General features: G+C 44.7%; 1 protein-coding gene across 13 annotated transcripts in view; it reads left to right on the plus strand.

Annotated features, from left to right (window-relative positions):
* The window catches only part of PXYLP1 (2-phosphoxylose phosphatase 1), a 73,780-nt gene extending 59,593 nt beyond the window's left edge, over positions 1 to 14,187 (plus strand). For all 13 annotated transcript variants that reach the window (XM_026018592.2, XM_072726994.1, XM_072726989.1 and 10 more), the window contains 2 exons: positions 6,865 to 7,004; positions 11,870 to 14,187. In XM_026018592.2, the coding sequence (XP_025874377.1) occupies positions 6,865 to 7,004; positions 11,870 to 12,810 (1,081 nt within the window). In that variant the 3' untranslated portion in view covers positions 12,811 to 14,187. The remainder of the gene's footprint in view (positions 1 to 6,864; positions 7,005 to 11,869) is intronic.
* The last annotated feature ends 3,737 nt before the right edge of the window (positions 14,188 to 17,924 follow it).

Consider the following 17,924-nt stretch of genomic DNA (forward strand, 5'->3'; position numbering starts at 1 on the left):
TAGCCATAGTTATGCCATGTGTATTAAATGCCTTTTTTGCTTGCATTCATGAATACGAACTAGATACTCTTTTCTACATCCAAGGAAGAGAAGAAGATTTGCTTCAATCAGTATTTATTCAGTACATTGTGTTTTTAAACACTTACTATGTGTCGGGTATTGTGACATGTGGCTGGCCCACATACAGAGAGGTGGCATGTGAACAGGCACCTCGATAAAGTGAAGGCGCCAGCCCCGTGCATATCTGAGGGAAGAGGGTTCCAGACAGAGGGAACAGCAAGTGCAAAGAGCCTGATGCTGGAATAAGACCAGTATGTGGCTGGACTGGACAGGGAAGGGGGAGGAAGGGCTTCTAAAGACTCATAGAAGAAAGGCTGCTCCTGCCTCCAGGGGGCCCAGTCCCGCCTGAGAGGCAATCTGGTGGCCAGCACCCACCGTGGCAGCCGCAGTATTAGAGAAGCAGTGGAAGAATTAGAAAAAGTAGAGGTAGAAGCAGTTTGAGAACCATATTTGGGGCATGAACCACAAGAGGGCAGCCTGCCTGGGCTTGGGGGGGACTGGAGAGGTGGGATGGCAGGTCCAGGAAGGCCACTACGACCAAGGGACCTAGAGGGTGTTCGGGAGCACATCAGGCAGCAGCTGGTGATAAATGGTACCTGGGGTGGTGAAACCTACCTGGGCAAAGGTTTGTGGAGGTGGACAGCTTGGCCCATAGGCTGGAGCAGGGAGCAGAGAGGTGGAAGGGTGGGGAGGGCCTAGGTCATCTGATGCTATGAACGCCCAGCTAAGGAGAGTGGCAGGCATCAAGGCGGCGAAGGAGCTGGGAAGGGGAGGGATGGAATTATCAAGATATCTGGCTGCCATGATGCCAAGGACAGATCAGAGGCTGGCTGCGATGTTTGCGTTCCTATGGCCATAGTGATCCAGAAGAGAGATTGCCCCGCAGAGTCCCACCCAGGTCCTTAAAATGACCTACAGGACTTCCTGTACTCTCTCCCTTCCCCTTGCCCTGCCCTGGGGCTCTCCTCATCCTCACTCACTCCACCTCAGCCACACCGCCCCTAGCCCTCCTTCCCACTGACGGTGTTCTCTCTGCAGACAGCTCTTCCCCAGCAGCTTAATGGCCAGCAGGTCCACCTCCTTCAAGCCTTGCTTAAATGTCACCTTCTCAGAACACTTCACTTACAATTACAATGCACTTCTTCCATCTAAGTCTCCTGGGTCCCTCTTTTCCTGCTCTTCTTTTTGAGAAACACACCAACGCTTCATAACATCTGTTACCTTCTAGGGTGCATGTGCGCACAGGCACACACACACTTTTTTTTAAAGGTTTTATTTGTTTATTCATGAGAGACACAGAGAAAGAGACAGAGACATAGGCAGAGGGCGCAGCAGGCTTCCTGCAGGGAGCCCAATGCGGGACTCGATCCCAGGACCCTGGGATCATGACCTGAGCCAAAGGCAGATGCTCAACCACTGAGCTACCCAGGTGCACGCCCCACACATACTTTCTGGTGTTCATTGTATGTTGTCTGCTTCCCCAGGCTAGAATGCGAGCTCCCTGAGGGCAGTGTTCAATGCTGCTATATGCCAAGGGCCTAAGAGGATGCATGGCAAATGGGAGGAACATGATCAAATATCTGTTGAATGAATAAATGGATAGAGGCCAAAACTCAGGGAGTGTCAGTGGAGTTGGAGAGAAGGCTTGGGTCTGAGAGAAAGTCACAAGGGTAGGGTTGGTAGGACTTGCTGACAGGATGAGGGTGAGACAGAGACAGAGAGGATGGTGGCCAGATTTCTGATTGGGTATCTGGCTGGTGCTGGTGCCCCTGCCCAGAATAGAAAGAGCAGAGAAAGGGAGGAAGGGGAGGGAAGTTAGGAGGACAGGTCTCGGTGCTAAGTATGAGCTGTCATCAGACATTCCAGTGATAATTTCTAGAAGGTCGTATAGGCATGTAGGTGTGGGGCTCTGGCATGTTGTCCTGCCAGGGGACAGAGGTTCATTTGAGAGTTCATGTGTCGATGGCAGCTGACACTGTGGGTGTGACTGGTATCACAGAGCCTATGGAGCGAGGGAAGGCTGAAAACAGAGTCCTGGCAAACAGGAGCCAAGAAGTAGCCCAGAGAGGGAGAGGATCCCAGGAGGAGACTTTGCAAACAGGAGTGGCAATGTTAGGAGAGCTAAGAAAGGAGGAAGTTTTTAACAAAGGGTGAGGGGCAATTAATCACCTCAGGTAATGCACAGAGGTCCAGAAAGCCAAAGACGGAGAAAAGCATATTGAGCTTATCTGTTTAGAATTTCATTTCATTAATAATATAAAATAAAATCTTTTTCATAAATTGTAAAAGTCTGTGGAATGAACTCATTCCAGTTTCCAGCCACATGAGCTTTTTTAAATTGTGTTTTCTGATAACAGTATCACTGGCACTATGCTTCTTCTCTGTCTTAATGTTCTATGCAGGACTCAGTAATTGCTCAGATTATAGCGAAAGCACAATACATTTTCTCATGGGTGTGTAGATTAGCCTCGAGGTTCTGTCTCAAGCTTTGTGGCATAGATGTAAACAATGCATACAAAAATGTAAATAAGAACTCTGGAAATGAATAGTTTGAAGCCTTAAGATAGCAGCACCTTTAATTCTTCCAATTTTCTTTCTTTCTTTTTTTTTTTTTTTAGATTTCTATTTATTTATTTGACAGAGACGGAGCACGAGCAGAGGGAGGGGCAGAGGGAGAGGGAGAGGCAGGCTCCCCACAGAGCAGGGAGCCCAACTCAGGGCTCAATCCCAGGACCCCAGGATCATGACTGGAGCTGAAGGCAGACACTTAACCAGCTGAGCCACCCAGGTGCCCCAGTTCTGTCGATTTTCAATAGGAAAGCAGATTTCCAGGGATGTTGCAATGACATGAGTTTTTCCTGTAGAAAAATTCATCATGACAGATAGAATCATTTCTGTGTTAGAGTTAGTCTAGCCTTTTGTAACCAAGAGACTGAAAAATCCATTGCCTCAAATACCAAAGTTTACCTTTGCCTTGCATGAAGGTCTGAGGTAAGTGACCCAGGTCATATTATGTGGCTGTGCTTGGTCATTTAGGGCCCCAGGTTCCTTCAGATCATGGCTCCCATCATGCCCTAGGGATGTCTACATGATTGAACCTGGATTGCTTCCATGTCTACCTAGTGGCTGGTGGGAAGGAAAAGAATGCTAAAGGGCATTCCATGATCTAAAAACCTAAACTCAGTAGTGGGATACATCCTTCCATTCCATTAGCGAATACCATGTGGTTCTAGCTAACCACTAGGGCCTCAGAAATGGGACCTAACCAATTCCCAAGAAGAGAATTGATTTTTTTTTAAGATTTATTTATTTATTTGAGAGAGAGAGAGAGAGAGAGAGAGAGAGAACGTGCTAAAGGGGGAGGAGGACTGAAGGGGAGGGAGAGAGAGAATCTCCAGATTCCCCACGGAGCATGCAGCCCAACATGGGGTCCATCTCCCCATCTTGAGATCATGACCTGAGCTGATATCAACGGTTGGACGCTTAACCAACTGAGCCACTCAGGTGCCCCAGAGGAGAACAGATTTTAGTGTACAACGTTTAAAGAAAAACCACAGCTAGATAGTAGTTAGTAGCAGTAAAAACAGATTGTATTCAGGAACTAATGCAGTAAGGGTAAAGGGATCTCAGTGTAGAAATGGGCTCAATTCCAAATACAACATGGGCTATGGGAATTTATAGCCAGGGAGCAGGGTGGAGGTCAGTGGCCAGAATAGGACTAAGAGGAGACTTCAGGGGTGAATTTCTGGCCAAAGGCAGGCCAGGGTGAACAGATACCACCTGGGAGATAAGGAATTTGATCAGATAGGAAGAGCGGGAGATTCTGGCTAAATCGACTTAGCAGGCTTTTTGCTAAAACTGAGTGATACAAAATGGACATAAGCCCAAAGAACATAGAAGTCCAAAGGTTGAGGCCTAGCTGGAAAGAGGGTTCAGAGGAGCCTAACTATAGTTTACTCAAAGAGAGTCTGTCACAATTAGCAGTTTCACTCATAATAATTTCCATTGAAATCTGAGTATTTTAGATTTCACAGTGTCAGTGTCAGCTGCCATATACCACAAACCAGTATAGGAACTTGTCATATTCATTGCTATAGCTTATGGGAGGCTTGGACTTTTCGTAAAGCATCTAAGGATGGGGTACTTCCCAGTCCAATTCATTTACAGGTGTTTTGGAGTATCTGCCATCAAGCTAGGTACCCTCTTGGCTACAGAGGGAGGAGTGGAGCTGTGGACTGGGTAGCCAGGACCTGGACATTTAGATCCAGGACAGGCCCAGGGACTCAGGTTACCTGGTCCTCTTCTTGTTAAAAAGATCCAGCCACGGGACGCCCGGGTAGCTCAGTGATTGAGCGTCTGCCTTTGGCTCAGGTTGTGATCCCAGGATCCTGGGATCAAGTCCTGCATCAGGCTTCCTGCATGGAGCCTGCTTCTCCCTCTGCCTGTGTCTCTGCCTGTCTCTGTGTCTCTCATGAATAAATAAATAAAATCTTAAAAAAAAAAAAAAAAAAAAAGATCCAGCCATTTGCTATCTCTCCTGTTAAGAAGTTTTCCTTCCAGCAATTGCCATCCTTCCGGACCAAAACCAAGTTTCTATCTATACAGTTAGATATTAACATATCATTAAGCCGTCAGATGCTGTGAAAACGTGAGATAAGCTCAGCAAATACTTCCACATCCTGTTGATGGATGGCTTTTGTTTCTATTAATTCAAATTGTCAGCCCTTATTGTCAGTCTGGAAATCTTATTTCCCAGTTTGCAAATATTTATGTGTTTTAGCCTTGGGAATAATAACATATCCTCTGTTTTTGTGGAAAGACACAATGCCCTACAGCAATCCAGGATGATTAGACTATATATTGTGTCAGTATTAGCATTCTCTAATTTTAAAACATTTTTTAAAGATGGACTTTCTACTTTTTTGAAAGATAATAAAAGCATTTTACCTGGGGCACCTGGGTGGCTCAGTGGTTGAGCATCTGCCTTTGGCTCAGATTGTGAGTCCTACATGGGCTCCCCATGGGAAGCCTGCTTCTCCCTCTGCCTATGTCTCTGCCTCTCTCTGTGTGTCTCTCATGAATAAATAAAAATCTTAAAAAAAAAAAAAAGCGTTTTAACAGCCAAAGTTAACCGGGCTCTCAGACAGGAGAGGCCTGCCATTAGAACAACTTATCCTTGCTTCTCTTCATGTTGATTTAGCTTAGCTGGGAACTCATCTTATCTGTTCACTTTCATTCAGCCGGAGAATGTACACACATTCATAGGCCATTTCATTATTCATAGAAAAGCTGTGTATATTAGGTTATCTCATTATTCAGAGAAATGTACATTTATTTATAGGTCATTTCATTATTTAGGGAGATTGTATATTAGCAACTAGAAGAATAAATTAAATCTTGATTTACCCCATGTATTGTGGCAGAAATATAAGTAATGTCAGATATTATAAAAAAAAATGTTTTTTATCTCTTCATTACCACCGCATGTGAAATGAGATACTATATGTGCAAAATGCAAAGCGAATGGTAGAGAGCTGTAGAGATCTTGGTTACCTTAACCAATTAATTTTTCTCAAAGGAGATTTTCCAGAGGTCAGTTGAGGATTACTGGGGTGAAGGTTGAGGGTAGGTTTGCTAGGAGGAAGGGGCTGCATGTGTAAAGTCTGGGATGTGTGAAAGAACAAGGTATGTTGGGACAGAAGGCAGTCAGTTACCTGTGACCAGAGCCCAGTATTCAAATGGAAAAGGTGGGAATCCCTGAGCCTCAAGGTGAGGTGGGGCCAGAACAGATTGATAGGCCACGCGGGTCCGGTGGGAAAGAGGAAGTGTACAGGAGCAGGGCCAACTGGCCTTGCTGTTAAGTCGATCTGGATCTTGGGCTGTGGAGGAGGCAAGATTAGATTGCAGTTAGGCCAAAGAGGAGCCCATGCCATAGAGACAAAAGCTGCCTGAGCCAGAACCAAGGGAGTGGCTGCAGAGAAGTGGCTGTAGAGAAGCCCCAGGAGGACACATCTAGGATTGGGTGGCAGATGGCATGCATAGGAGCAGGGGAAGGAGAAATCAAGGAGGACTTCCAGCCTGGGCATGACCACCTGGTGGGAGTCAGTAGCCTTCTGAGGAAGGAAACGGGATCTGGGTGGTGGGATCTGAGTGGCAAAGCTGACTCCCCCAGTGCCAGGAGTGATGGGTGCTTCAGCAGAGGTTAGGGGCTTAGCCTGGCCTCATGCAATATTAGTGGTAGAGCAAACGTGATCCTGGAATTTAAAAGTGATTGAACTTGAAGCATCTGGGTGGCTCAGTTGGTTAAGCATCTGATTCTTGATTGGGCTCAGGGTCATGAGATCCAGCCCCATGTTGGGCCCCAAGCTCAGCAGGAATCTGCTTCTCGGGAAGCCCCCGTGGCTCAGCAGTTTAGCGCCTTCAGTCCAGGGTGTGGTCCTGGAGACTTGGGATCGAGTCCCACGTCAGGCTTCCTGCATGGAGCCTGCTTCTCCCTCTGCCTGTGTCTCTGCCTCTCTCTCTCCCTGTGTCTCTCGTGAATAAATAAATAAAATCTTTAAAAAAAAAAAAAAAAGGAATCTGCTTCTCTCCCTCCCCTCCATCCCTTCCGCTGCTCCAGCACACACTCGCGTGCTCTCTCAAAATAAAATCATATAAAAAAAAAAATCAAAGTGACTGAGCCCAGTACCTGTTCTTATGGGTGAGCAGGGTAGGACGCACCTTGGATTTTACTGGCTGAAGTTGAAACCTTTGTGGAGTATTCTGGAGCATAATGACGACTAATTCTCCATGTTGTCTCCTTAGGAAACCATATCACCCTAAACTGGAAGCTTTCGTTAGTCACATGTCAAAAGGATCCGGAGCCTCTTTTGAAAGCCCTCTACACTCCCTGCCTCTTTACCCCAATCACCCACTGTGTGAGATGGGAGAGCTCACGCAGACAGGTACGTGTGACAGCCATTGGCTCATTCCTCCTCCCATGTCCTCTTCTATGTGGCATACGTTGGAGCAGATGCTCCTGGGCAAGGCGCTGTGTGCTCATGGGGATGAATAAGGACTAGTACCACAGGTGGCTCTGAGCCCACCAAGGTATCTAAGTAAACATATGATTCCTAAAAATTAAAAAGAGCCCCTTTCTTTATTGCAAAACCAGTATATGTCAATGGAAGAGAAATTAGGAAAGATTGTCAAGCAAAAGGAAGAAGAATTTAAAGTACCCCCAAATCCCAGCCCACGGAAGAAATGAGTCCTCGTTTCATTTGCACACATGCACACACAGTGGTATCTTAATACACAATTTTGTAATACACTTTTTCATTTAACAGTATGTTGTGATAATCCTTCCCTGTTGATAAATATTCATTAACAGCATCATTTCTTATGTCCACCTACTATCCCACTATTGCTGGGCCATAATTTATGTAACCAATCCCATGTTCAAAGAACATACTTCAAAGAAAACAACCTGATAAGTTTTAATGCACGAGATCTCAGGAACAAATATGTATGATCTCAGGAACAAATATGTATGGCAGATCCCCAGAGCATGGAGCTTGTTTGACTGAGTGTGTTCCTCACAGAAGCCCACCTTTCCCTCTGAGCCCTGTTCATACCATTCATTACACAGCCTGTTCCCTGTCAGGGTGGGTTGGTGAGTTAACTGTGGAATTACCTCTGTTAGGAAGAGAAGGAACTGGTAGCTCCCCAATAGCCTCTAGTTCCTTCTTACTTCAATCCAGGACCTCAGAGGGCCTTTGCAGGGTCACCAGCCTTTTTGGAAGAATCCAGAGGACCTGCTGGCCATGTTGTCCCACCACTACTGTAAGACCTCAGCTTTGATGAAAGGAAGGTTTCTGTCCTAAAGTTGGCCCTGTGGAGTTTTGCCATGTTTTAAAATCCATTATTATTGGGGAGAATGATAGTGACAGAGTGGGCCAAGCTGAAGGTTCTAGAAGACTAGTCTTGAATAAGGAGGGTTGTCGAAAGCTTTTGGTTAGTAATGAGTTCCACGTACACAAGGTAGGCAGTAGTTTAAAACAGGAGACCAAGTGCCTCCTTTTGTTAACAAGTATTTTATGGTGCTTCCTTAACTCTCTTGAAGTGAAATCCAAACATAATAGAACCTTCCATAACTCTCCTCAAGTGAAATTCAAATATAAGAGAATCTTCCTTAACTCTCCTGAAGTGAAGTCCAAACATAATAGAACCTTCCTTAACTCTCAAGTGAAATCCAAATATGATAGAACCTTCCTTAACTCTCAAGTGAAATTCATATATAATAGAACCTTCCTATACATATATGATTTTAAAGAAGAGCAATTATATCAGGTACCGTAACTATAATAAAAGGGGAAACAAAAGGAAACAAATATATTATATAATGCAGTGTGTCTCAGTGTAAAAGCTTGAGCACACACTCACTAGCAGACAGAATGACATCCTCGGTTGTTTACACTTAAATGTAGGTTGGTGACTGTGACTACTAAAAATGTAGACTGACTGAGGGGTAACATAATGGGGACTCTGACACCATGTTTTGGGACATAATTTTTTTGACAAGTTCTGATCAAAATAAAATACAGATGTCCCTTAATTTCTGTCTCATCTCTGGAAAAATCAGTGGTTTTCATGGTATGCCAAAATGGTTTTGTATTGATGACACAAAGAAACAGGTTCTAGGCTAAAGTATTTTTTAAAATAGTCTATTTAAATTCAATTTGCCAACATACAGTACAATACCCAGTGCTCATATCATGTGCCCTCCTTAATGCCCGTCACCCAGTTACCCCATGCCCCACCCACCTCCCCTTCTGCAACTCTAGGCTAAAGTATTTCAACAGGTTTTTCACATGTGGGAATAACTTGTGATACATCTAAAAGTTATATGGGTCAGAGAACAGTTCTTTGGAGAGACTGTCTAGCTCCATGGCCCTCACCCACTAAGTGTCAGGAATCTTCCTTTCCATATTGTAGTGACAACTCAACCCCAAACCCTCTCTGAGAGCAGAGCCAGGCTTACTGAGAACCACTGACTAAACCCTCTGGTTGCAAGTGACAGACACTAAGTAAAGCAAAAGAGGGACATTTATTGTACCGATTCAGGATGACTCAAAGACTCTGAGGGCAAGAATTATGACCAGGCCTCCAGAGACTGGAACCAGAAAGAAGAAATTTGTCTGTCTCAGCTTCTGTGGTTTAGGTCTGTGTCTGTCCACAGAGTGACAGTCCTAGCCATACCCAGAGATGAATTGCAAGTCCAAATTCTTGACAGCGAGAGAAAGTCTAATAGGGTCCTTTAACGTCAATGTCCATTGGTTGACTCCGAGGTCAGGGTAACTATGTATTGAGCAATGGGGGCCTCCCCAGCCTCTGGATCCAGGGGCTGTTCCCTGAGAAGAAGCAGGGGAAGGTGGCCTTCACATACTTGTAGACACTCATTCATTCTGATCTCTCTTCTCAGTTGTTCTATTATCTACATCATCTTCTCAATCAGCATTACTCTAGAAATTATTTTCATAGTACTGTTTGCTCCTGTTCCCTAATTCTCTTTTAATGCTCATTTTTATCTTCTATTTTAAATTTCATTAAAAATGCATAGCTGTTAGAATAACCACTTATAACTGAAACACTTTTGGCACCCCACTGTAACTATGTAAGCCCACTCATTAGTGCCTACTCTATTCAAGATGCTTTGGCAGCTGCTGAGTGTAGGAGGGTAGGGAGTGGCTGGATGAATAGATGCTCCCCCTGCTTGTCCTAAAGGAGCCTGCAGGTGCCATGGGACAGCGCACACAGAGGCAGCTCTCCATGCTGCTGCAGGCTGCGCAGTCCTACAGAAGAAATTCAGGCTGTGGTGTAGACAGGCCTGTGAGATGGGCCTGTTGATGTGACCCCCATAGGCTGGTGAGGCAGTGAGTGAGATTAGCTTGTGTCAGGTGCCTGGCACAATGCTGGCATAGGCTAGGCTCACTGATCGCAGCTCAAGTCCCAGAGATCCAGCGGTATGGGCACAGGAAGGAATTCTTGATCTGACCTGGGGGAAGATGAGGGAAGAGTACAGAGAAGGCAATATCGGAGCCGGGGAACCAGATGAAGACTTCCCTAGGCAGAGAAAGGGGAAGAAGGGCATGACCAAGGTCACGGAGATAGGCTGTGTTTGGAGAGGCCAAGAGGCCCTAAAAGGCTAGAACTTAGTATTTCTGCCTGAAACTACAGGGAGAAGGTGTTACATGCAGGGACTAAGAGGGCAAGGGGGCCCCAGGTTGGGGCTTGAATTTCAGCTCTGCCACTTCCTAACAGTGACTGGTCAGGGCCTCAGGTTCCTCAGCTGTAAAATAAAGAAAATGGGGATAATTATCTGCCTTCTTTATCGGGTTTTTGTGAGGACGAAAGGAGAAAGGCCTGGCACACAGGAAGCACTCAACCTTAGTATACATAGCCTCGAAATATAAGGCAGGCCCAGAGGTAAACCAGAGCCAGACACAGATTCTTATTGTTTGTCACTCATTGTTTGCTTCTTTTTGCAAATCATTTTGGAAATGCCTAAGACCTGTGTCAGCCCAGATCTCTGAGGGAACTCTGTGCTCGATACTTTTCCTTCAGAGTGGGACACAGACATCCATTGTGATGTTTTCCTGAGCTGTACCCCTTCCTGGGCCAGTGCAATTCCCCCTGATGCATCTCAGCCTCGAGTTGTCTCAGGTTTTCACACTATTTGGGCATCTGAATAAGTGACATTGGTCATGAACTGGTCGTGGGGCCTGTGTGTGGTTGACCCTCAGAGAATTCATATCTGTTACTGAGATTCCATTGCCCTACGTCCTGTTGCCTGAAGGGTGAGCTTGCTTTCATCTTGGATTGTCTTCTCCTGCTTGAAGATAAGGCTTTTTCTTTTCTCTTTATTTTTTTTTCAAGATAATTTGTTACTGTACTATGGCAGTACAAAACTAAAACTTGGTAAACTTTTAGTTAACAGGTAAATTTAAAATTCTTGTTCCTACCTCTGTTCTATGTACCCCATTTCTGTGCCCCCATCTCCCCAGGTCACCATTGGTATTAGTTTCTTATGCATCCTTCCAAAGTCTCTTTATGCAAAACACAAACAACTGCAAATACACTTCTTATTTTTCCCTCATTTTTATTTAAGAGGAGTATAATAAGATGTACTATTCTGCGCTTTGCTTTTTTTTTTCTGATATTCCTCTGAGTGTGTGAGAGATCATTCCATATCTGTGCAGACAGACTGTCCTTGACGAGCCAGTGATGAGCCAGTAATGCTCCGGCAGGATTAGATGGTATGTACCTAGAAGGTTAGCAGCCAGCCTTCACTTGGGAGAGTAGGGAGAATGAGGCGAAAGAGAAAAGCATCCCAACAGTGAGGGGATGAAGCAGCCAGCAAGCACCTTTTCCTCTTTACCTGACCAATTTCCATGGGCCCTTCCTGAATGCTAAAGAATGCCGTGTCCCTGGGCCAGAGGGAGAAAGCTCTCCTTAGGCCCATGCCAGTTACCACCTTGACGTCGACCAGGAGGCCCACCAGTCCCAATGCCCCGTCCCAGGGCAGGGGGTTTGAGCAGATGGTTCTCGTGCTCTCCTCCTCTGCTCATCCCTTCATGGATAACCCCAAGGGGCTCCCCTCGTGAGTTGATGCCAACCCATTCTTGTAGCTTCCACACACTGGGGAATGGTTTTGATGATAGTGATCTAATAAATAAAGCATTGCGGACTTGGCCACTAACTCGGCCTCCCTTTGCTGCCCCTTTTGTTGAGCTGGTAATGAGGACGCGGTTTGTGTGCCCATGTATTTCAGGAGTCGTGCAGCATTTGCAGAATGGCCAGCTGCTGAGGGACATCTATCTGAAAAAACACAAACTCCTGCCGAATGACTGGTCCACAGACCAGCTTTACTTGGAGACCACCGGGAAAAGCCGGACACTACAAAGTGGGCTGGCCTTGCTTTATGGCTTCCTCCCAGATTTTGACTGGAAGAAGATTCATTTCAGGCACCAGCCAAGTGCCCTGTTCTGCTCCGGAAACTGCTACTGCCCGGTGAGAAACCAGTATCTAGAAAAGGAGCAGCGTCGGCAATACCTCTTACGTTTGAAAAACAGCCAGCTGGAGAGGACCTACGAGGACATGGCCAGGATCGTGGACGTGCCCACCAAGCAGCTTCGAGCTGCCAACCCCATAGACTCCATGCTCTGCCACTTTTGCCACAACGTCAGCTTCCCATGCACTAGGAATGGCTGCATTGACATGGAGCACTTCAAGGTGATCAAGACGCATCAGATAGAGGATGAGAGAGAGAGGCGGGAGAAGAAACTATATCTGGGCTACGCACTTCTGGGTGCCCACCCCATCCTGAACCAGACCATCAGCCGGATGCAGCGCACCGCAGAAGGCAGGAAAGAGGAGGTCTTTGCCCTCTACTCTGCACATGATGTCACCCTGTCACCAGTTCTCAGTGCCCTGGGCCTTATGGAAGCCCGATTCCCAAGGTTTGCGGCCAGGTTGATCTTTGAGCTCTGGCAAGACAGAGAAAAGCCCAGTGAGCATTCTGTCCGGATTCTTTATAACGGTGTCGATGTCACATTCCACACCTCTTTTTGCCAGGATCACCACAAGCATTCTTCCAAGCCTATGTGCCCCCTCGAAAACTTAGTCCGCTTTGTCAGGAGGGACATGTTTGTGGCCCTGGGGAGTAGCAGTAGTACTAATTATTATGATGCATGTCACAGGGAAGGATTCTAACAAGTAAGCAGTGCAGTGCTTATAGAATCTATGCCAATACAGAGGGACGGGAAGGGTCTGCTTCTAGTTCTGTCCGTTGCCAAGAGTATAAGATTATTGAGCTATAAAGGCTAGAAATCACGATTGAGCCACGTAGATGTTTGGGTTGAACAGTAAGTACGTTGCTATAATTGGGTACGTGAGTTACTTGGTACATAATGGCCAGTTCACAGAGAGAGGAAGGTACTTTTATCACAGCCAGACTTTGCTTACGATACCAGAATAGTATTTCGATACCCAAAGTTGCCAATCCACATGTGTATTATTTCAGTCTGCCATGGTACTCTATTGATGGAACCAGCAAATCTCAGCTAAAATTTTCTTCATCTGGGGCAATTTTACCTTGTCCCTGTTCAGTGAAACATTTCCTGAAATTATTTATCTAAAATAGGGGTTGGCAAATTTTTTTCTGTACAGGGCCAGAGAGTAAAGATTTTAGACTCTGGGGACCCAAAGGCCACAGACAGTCGTAACTATTCAACTTCTGCTCTTGTAAGGTGAAAGCAACCATAGACAACATGTAAACAAATAAGTGTGGCTGTGTTCACAGGGCCTAAGTTTGCCGACCCCTGATCTCAAAAAACAGGCCCTACTACATTTGCACTTTCAGCACTTTGAGAACCAGGTGGATACAAAGAATTACTCAGTGGTGCCTCCAGTAACTTCTGCGAGAAACACCGAATTTGGTCTGTATCTGGTGTTAGAACAAACCTTAAGGGGAAATAAACATTGAATCAGAATGAATCATAGAAAAACTACTAGAATAATATTTGATGTTCATGAGGATTACGGTAGAAGATAGTTTTTGGTATGTTTTAAATATTTGTCTGCTGTAGTCTGTTTGCTGTATATGCTGAAATTTTTGTATTCCATTTAGTATTTTTATAGTCTAGGAAAATATTTTCTAAGACCAGTTTTAGATGTGCTCCTATTCCTATGTGATACTCAATTTACTGTACCTGCTTGATGGTTAGAAGGAAGCCAGAAGCTGAATTCAGGCACTTTCTTCCAAAATAACTAATTATGGCTCATTCCCTTTGACAAGCTGTAGAATTGGATCAATTTTTAAACCGTAAATTCTAATTGATTTTTAAATAAGTTTTTGGAAGAACTTTGTTACTAGATAGTTAAATAATCTTTATAAGATATTTTATATATTAGAAGCAATTATAATTAAATCTGTGGTTTCTGAACTAAAATGGTGCTAGTTCCACGTGAAGAAATGTAAAGTGCAAGTGAGATTCTCTGGTGTCATAGGCATTCCAAACTTTTCTCTTTGTTTTTGTCTAATGTTGCCTTTGGATACGTCTGTTTCTATAAATAAATTTTTGAACAATACTCATACATACAAGTCATGATTTGTACCTACGAGTCACTCTCACTCTAGTTCTTTTCAAGTAAGTGCCAATATTTTAGAAATTTCTTTTTTTTTTTTGTATAAGTAAAAATGTTTTAAATTAGAAAATTCTCCAGTATGCATGACCAGCTGTAGGCTGCACTGGGCCCAGGAGAGATGGCGGAAAGGGCCAGCAGCCCTGGACCTGGAGGGGCCACAGCTTCCTGTTCTGACAGCAACATGAGGGCTCCATGGGCCAGGTGGACTGGTTTAAAATCTATCTTAATTGCTCCTTTTATTGCTGAAAATCATGTGTTGTCTCTTGAGTATTTAAAGCCTAATCAGTTGGGTTTTTTGTTTTTTGTTTTTTGTTTTTTGTTTTTGCTCCCACTCACAGTATATCTGAATTAGAACTGCTAAACACAGCTTGAAGATTTAAAACTAAAAGTGAATCAGAAGATGGTTTAAAAATCAGTTTGAGGGGCTTCCGGGTGGCTCAATTGGTTAAGCATCCGACTCTTGATTTTGGCTTAGGTCATGATCTTGGGATCATGAGATCTCACCCTGTGTCAGGCTTTGAGGTCAGCAGGGAGTCTGCTTGAGATTCTCTCCCCCAACCTTCTCCCTCAGTTCCTCCCCCTGCTCATGGGAGGAGCATGCACTCTCTCACACTCTCTATCTAAAATAAACAGATCTTTAAAAATAATAATAAAATAAAATAAATAAAATAAAATGATCTTTAAAAAAATCAGTTTGAAACATCTGTTGGTAAAGGTAAATATTTTGGAAAAGAGCCCACATTAAAAACATAAAGATTTGCCTCCCAAGACATCAGGTGTGCACATCATTAACTTAATCACCCTTCCTAACAAGTTCTGAGACATCTTGCTCCATGAACAAACACTGAACACTGGGCTGAGATTAATGCATTTAATTATTGGTTTCTGGACAATGGTGTTAATGGCTTAGTTCATGGCAGGTGTGGGTGTATACATGTGCAAATTCAGCTTTCTTGTTTTTATGATTAAAATTAATACATGATGGGGATCCCTGGGTGGCTCAGCAGTTTAGTGCCTGCCTTCGGCCCAGGGCGTGATCCTGGAGTCCTGGGATCGAGTCCCACATCAGGCTCCCTGCATGGAGCCTACTTCTCCCTCTGCCTGTGTCTCTGCTTCCTTCTCTCTCTGTGTCTCACGTGAATAAATAAATAAAATCTTTTAAAAAAATAATACATGCACACTGGAAAACAAACTATACTGAAAACAACTTCAAAAGTGAAGTTCTCAGTCAGCCCCGGTGGCCCAGCGGTTTAGCGCCACCTTCAGCCCAGGGCCTGATCCTGGAGACCTGGGATTGAGTCCCACATCGGGCTCCCTGCATGGAGCCTGCTTCTCCCTCTGCCTGTCTCTCTGTCGTGAATAAATAAAATCTTTAAAAAAAAAAAAAAGTGAAGTTCTCTATTCCCACCTCCAGAGAGAACTCCGTGAGCTATTTGACATATTCTTCTATAAATGTTCCCTTCAGATGTAGAAATATATGAAATTTTTTAAAAATTTTATTCATTCATGAGAGACAGAGAGACACAGGCAGAGAAGCAGGCTCCCTACAGGGGATCGGATGCGGGACTCCTCCCAGGACCCTAGGATCACACCCTGAGCCAAAGGCAGGTGCTCAACTACTAAGATACCCAGGCATCCCAAACAGATGCAATTTTTAACTAGCGATAAGATCACTTTATATATGTTCTGTGACTTGCTTCCCTTAAAGTATATTTTATTATTTTGTTTCCTTTAACAATATGTCTTAAACATATTTCTCATTAACTTGCTTCCCTTAACAGCATGTCTTGGAGATATTTCCACATTGACATAGATGCTAGACAGATGAGATAGGTAGATAGGTAGCTCTTTTTACAGTCAGTGCCTAATATTTAACAATATACATAACACATATTTTTAAAATATCATTAAAAATGGCACTGAAGGCAGCCCGGGGGACTCAGCAGTTTAGCACTGCCTTCAGCCCAGGGCCTGATCCCAGAGACCCAGAATCGAGTCCCACGTCAGGCTCCCTGCATAGAGCCTGCTTCTCCCTCTGCCTGTGCCTCTGCCTCTCTCTCTGTGTCTCTCATGAATGAATAAATAAAATCTTTTTTTTTTTAAGTATTCAGTGTTTTTTTTTTTTTATGATAGTCACACAGAGAGAGAGAGAGAGAGAGACAGGCAGAGATACAGGCAGAGGGAGAAGCAGGCTCCATGCACCGGAAGCCTGATGTGGGATTCGATCCCGGGTCTCCAGGATTGCGCCCTGGGCCAAAGGCAGGTGCCAAACTGCTGCGCCACCCAGGGATCCCAATAAATAAAATCTTTAAAGAAATAAATGGCACCTGAGTGCCACAGTTGGTTAAATGTCTGGCTCTTAGTTTCCACTCAGGTCATGATCAAGCCTGGAGTCAGGTTCTGAGCTCAGGGCGGAGTCTGCTTAAGACTCTACCTCCCTCTCTCTCAAATAAATAAATAAATCTTTAAAGATCATTAAAAATGAATGAAATTGAAACTTAAAATCAAGGTACCAAAATGGGACCACAGGCTTTTGAGGTACATGGGACAAGCAGAAGGCAGCAATTGTGTGTGTGAATTTTGTAGCCCACCTGAGCAATTACCCCTTTTTCAGTGTAGCTACAGATATTTATTAATATATGAGAGTATTATTTCTCCACTTTCACTGATAAGCAGAATTGAAGAACCTAATACTGCTAGTAAGTCTATTTGAAGTCTTCGAAGCTATAGCAGAATTAGGCTTTTGAAAGGTGTGAGCTATTCCTTCCTCTAGGACCACTAAAGCCTGATGCAAGAGAGGCAGAGTTTCGTGCTTCCATTTCTGTGAATCTTCAGGAAGCCTTCTGAACAGATTTAGCAGCCCAGCTAGTGTGGGTGTACCCGTGTGTTTAAACACAGCCACAAGTAAAAAGCAGAGAGCAGCTAGGGTTTATTGCAGTTCTGGCTTGGATAGTGGCCAGAGTCCTGGCCTGGGCATCAGTTAGCTCCCATTGCTCAAGGCTACTGAACTAAATGTTGGGGTTGTACCCCTGTATAGTGCCTGCCCTGTGGTCCGTCTCAAGACTAATAATAGTTTCTGCTTAAGAGGAACCAGCTGAATTCCAAGGGTCTGGTCAGGCTTTCGTGGCCTCTGAAGCCCATCTGCCTTCTGAGATGCCTTGATGAGGAGCAGGTGTTCTGAAGGGTCAGCTCAGCTCCTCCCAGAGCTGCAGAGCTCCTCAGCAGGAGGGTGGCCTGAGGCCTGGTTTCTGGGTAACCCTGAGCAGTAATGGCACTCTTGTGGGATCATGCTTCCGCTGAGGACCCCGCAAGCATTTCTTTATCAACCTAAACAACCCTCTCAACAAGTTCCTATTACCGCTAATACAAATGAGGAAAGAGGCTGGAGTGGGGCAGGGGACGAAGTCACTTTTCCAAAGGAAGAGTCAACGCCTAGAGTCTAACCCAAGTTTATGTGACACTGGTGAACTTTACAGATACTGTGTAACACACTGTGGGAAAGGCTTTTCCTAAACTAATGTAATCCTCCCTGTAGCCCTCTAAGATACTCTATTTGCTAGTGAATATCAGTGAGTACTAAAACAGTGAAGTTACAACTGTTATAGATTTAAATCTAGGGGCACCTGGGTGGTTCAGTCGGTTAAGTGTCCGCCTTCAGCTCAACTGATGATCCCCGGGTC

This window comes from Vulpes vulpes, chromosome 11, assembly GCF_048418805.1.
Source record: "Vulpes vulpes isolate BD-2025 chromosome 11, VulVul3, whole genome shotgun sequence".
Lineage (NCBI taxonomy): Eukaryota > Metazoa > Chordata > Mammalia > Carnivora > Canidae > Vulpes > Vulpes vulpes.